The following is a 4,164-nucleotide window of genomic DNA, read 5'->3' as shown; positions in this document are numbered from 1 at the left end:
GAATCTGTCACGAGAATTTACAAGAAAATTGTAGTAAGAACTGTAATATCCCACGCATTTTTCTTAACGAATATGCTGAGATATAAAACTAGAATGTCCAAGTGGATGCAAATTCCAATCACCAAAAAGTAAGCAAAACTTGATTTTTGTATAGTTAAGAAGTGTATTTTTTGAAACTTCCAAAAGGGAAACCTAGGCTTGGCCATCATCAAAAGTATAAACAAATCTCTTATGAACATGTTATATATATCCAACTGAATAATATATTTAATTTGTTTGTATATAATATGAAACAACATGGAGAACGGCATATAGATACAAAGGCAAACTTCAAAGAAAGATTGTTTTAGATGTGATCGTCAGCTTGGGTGCATCTTTGCATGTAGAGCCAAAATTAAAACACAAAGAGCTTTAGTTTTGTCTTAACATGGAAATGGAACTACTTGTTATTATCTTATTTCAGTGCATACAGAGCCTGACATCATACCAAACAGAAATGTTCTGTTTCGTAGATCAGGATTGAAGAGTCTGAATTATTTAATTAAATTAGTTAAGTTATTATTGACTTATATAATTTTATGGTAATGCTTCAGCATGATTCAAATCTGACAAGCGAACACAAATTACCATCCCAACTGCTAATCACTGAAAAACTCATAAATCATTTGGGTTGAGTGGGCTAGAGCCAAGCCCATATTCATGACTTGGATAAGAAGAACTAGGGTACAAAGAGAAGACTTGAATGAGGCCCTGGCCCAGCTGCATAATCCATACATGTTCCTCAATGAATTCATCTTGTAGCCTACATCTTTCTCATACATGTCACACAATATTAATTAAATATAAACGGTTACCTCAGTTTCGTAAACGATTTATTGTAAAAATTGTAGTACCTCAAACATTTATTTTTTAATTTTTGACAGGCTAATATGCCGTAGGGCCTCAAAGCCTACCTACGAGAGAACATTAAGACTAATGGGCCGCGGAGAAATCCATCAATCTAACCCAATGACTAACTTGATTTCAGGACTCGAGTACACTTATACAAACTCGATTCCTTTCTTGCCACATCATCCAATAACCATCTGCTTATACCAAATGACCTTCGATATTCTCGGGAGAATATTTTATAAGCACAACAATGCATATAGATAAGGAGGTCTTCTCACCTAATCCAGATATTTTTCTTTACTTACACTTTCAATTCAATTTTTGATTTTTCAAACTGACTTAAGCATAGGAGGCTTCTGCAGCCCTTTGACACTAACAATTTTCAATAACTTTTTATCTTTATTTTGCAAGAACTTCATTCCCGGTCGAGCCATTCGGAAAATGACTTTAACAAATTTTATCTAAATCACAAGGATATAACTTGTGTGGGTGAAACAAGTAAGCCACCAATAATTATGTTCTCAAAAAATCTCCTCACAATGCTTTTGGGTCCATTCTATTATCGTCACTTCCTCATTTCCTTATCATAAGTGATGACGTGTTATATTCTACTTGATGATTATCATTTTCTCAACAATGAAAAGGCTAATTTTTTAGAAAATAAAGTCGAGCTATAACTTATAGCTAATAAATAACACATAGACTATTATCTTAATTTGTACAAAAATTATAATAAAAAAATCCTCATATGTACATGAGATAGAGGATTACGGACACTTACCCAAGAATTATATAAATTTTCTATTTATTTCTTTTTCAAATCCATCATTAATTTAATCTTTAAGCTTCTTTACAAATTTAATGGCTAATTAAAAAGAAAACGAAAATTAATCAATAATAATAATAATGATAAAAGATTATTTATAAAAACGGTAATTATGGTTGAAGAACACTTGGCAGTTGGTAACAACCAACATGTTGTCATTGTCCCACATGCAGCGCTCTTATCTCCTTATATCGAAAAAGCCCCGTAATATTCATAGTGGACCCACCACTCAGGTACTCGTACCCATCCTGCGGGGCCGGTTTTAAAAGCGCGGCCCCACACACACCGCCATCAAATCCACCAAAAAGTTAAAGCACAAAAGCGCGTGAGCGGAAATCTCCCCAACTCCCGCCAAAACAGCGTGGGGTCCACCGGGTCGGTGCATAGTCAGTGCATGGTCTACAGGGAGTGGGAATCCTCCCCGTCCAAATTCATCGATTGTCTAGCCCACCGTGTTATCCACGACACGTGTCGAAGACCCAACACGAAGAACCAAGTAACCGACGATCCAGATTCATTTTTATTATATTATATACGAGCACCAACGTCCCAGATTTCGAGTGGACCATAGCTAGCCTCTATGAGCTGTGCTTATAAAAGTGGAGGACCCCAGAGTGAGATACTCCGCCAGACTATCATATCATTAGTCCCACTCGCAGATATTTTTGCTCCCTCTATTATAACTCCATTTCCCCCCACACAACATTTTCCATTCCCCTCCCCCCACACACACAACATTTTGGGTAAAGAAACGCGATAATGGGCGCTCTGGATCATCTCTCCAACATCTTCGATTGCTCCTCCGGCAGCTCCAGGCTCAAGAAACGCAAGCAATTGCAGGTACATCTTTCATTTCTTTCTTCAACTATTTCATTGGATCTATTTTATATCTCCGTGTTGAATGAAATCGAGAGAATTCTATCGATCTTGTAATATAAATATGGACTTTAGCCGTTAATTTTCCATGCCGGAAAAGTCCATTTCCAAATCCAGTGGACGGGGATTAAACTGCGTCGTATTATTATTATTATTTTGTCCTACGTTAGCTTCTGGAATATACACCCCTCTTTACGGGTGGGGCCCACATGTTAGATATAGAATATAAGCTTTTGGTCGGGCATTATTATCTGTACGCTTTAATAGAGCCAGTAATTGTTTGCCACGTGTGGGACTAATTTTGTTTGAATTTGAAATGGGGTGGTGTGATCAGACGGTGGAGATCAAGGTGAAGATGGATTGCGAAGGATGCGAGCGGAAGGTGAAGAAGGCGGTCGAGGGAATGAAGGGTGTGAAGCAGGTGGACGTGGACCGCAAGTCGCACAAGGTGACGGTCGTTGGATATGTGGATCCGGGCAAGGTGGTGTCCCGCGTGGCGCATCGGACGGGCAAGAGGGCGGAGATCTGGCCCTACGTGCCATACGACGTCGTTGATCACCCCTACGCTCCTGGGGTCTACGACAGGAAGGCGCCAGCTGGGTACGTGCGGAACGTGCAGGATCCGCAGATGTCGTATCTGACACGTGCGAGCTCCACTGAGGTGCGGTACACCACAGCTTTCAGTGATGAGAACCCCGCAGCTTGTGCCATCATGTGATGCTCTATATATAAATGCTGAACAAAAAATACTAGTAGTACTTATGTGGTTGGTGGACTTATTAGGACCGTAGATTTCTTAATTCTCTGTGATGCAAATTAATTTTGGTTTTTTTTTTTTTTGGTTGGGGACTATGACTTGGTCATTAGATCTTAGAATCAAAGAATTAAATCTTCAATTATGTAATTTTCATTGTATATTTTGATGAAACTATTCGTCTAGATCCAAGATTTTGTTAATTGGTTAAAAATTATGTACCAAAATATTAACAATTTAAAAAAGAAAAACTACTGTTTTCTATTTATTTATGAGTAATATATATAAGCTTTGAATGTATTCGATTTCATTCTTTTTCGTGCCTGATTTCTGATTTTAGAATATTAATGAAATAAAAATAAATAAATTATCATGTGTTTGCATATTAACCAAATGATCGATTAAATTCATTATTTATTATTGGCTTAAGCTCTAAGTTAATAGTTAATGTTACTCCTAAACATGAGCCTTGTTACATAATTATGTGGATTCCCATGGTCCAATTATGAAAATATAACCCTGTATGATTGTCTTCTCATTATGGGCTACATTGGAATGGTGATTTCTTAGAAATAATTGTCTTCAATTATGTGGATTCCCATGGTCCAATTATGAAAATATAATCCTGTATGATTTGTCTTCTCATTATGGTCCAAACCTTCCTTATGGTTTCGAATGAGAGTATTTGAAATAGAGAGTAGCCATTTCACGGTTAGATGTAATAACATTATATGATATTATGATATAATTAAATGTAATGGACTTATTATCTACCAAATGACCCTTGTGGTTTTGAATGGGAAATAGGATTCTCGAT

At 37.0% G+C, this 4,164-nt stretch overlaps 1 protein-coding gene across 1 annotated transcript; it reads left to right on the top strand.

The window, feature by feature from the left end:
• Positions 1–2,373: 2,373 nt before the first annotated feature.
• Positions 2,374–3,539, top strand: LOC132189514 (heavy metal-associated isoprenylated plant protein 26). Its single transcript, XM_059604259.2, has 2 exons — positions 2,374–2,557; positions 2,928–3,539. Exons 1-2 carry the CDS (start codon positions 2,477–2,479, stop codon positions 3,309–3,311), a joined length of 465 nt encoding a protein of 154 aa, XP_059460242.2. The 5' UTR covers positions 2,374–2,476; the 3' UTR covers positions 3,312–3,539.
• The last annotated feature ends 625 nt before the right edge of the window (positions 3,540–4,164 follow it).

Source organism: Corylus avellana, chromosome 2, assembly GCF_965113065.1.
Source record: "Corylus avellana chromosome 2, dhCorAvel1.hap1.2, whole genome shotgun sequence".
Lineage (NCBI taxonomy): Eukaryota > Viridiplantae > Streptophyta > Magnoliopsida > Fagales > Betulaceae > Corylus > Corylus avellana.
This window is presented reverse-complemented; position numbering and strand designations above follow the sequence as displayed.

Coding starts and splice junctions, on each gene's coding strand:
- LOC132189514 (XM_059604259.2), top strand. CDS start 2,477: ATGGGCGCTCTGGATCATCTCTCCAACATCTTCGATTGCTCCTCCGGC. Junction 2,558..2,927: donor AGAAACGCAAGCAATTGCAG/GTACATCTTTCA, acceptor TGGTGTGATCAG/ACGGTGGAGATCAAGGTGAA.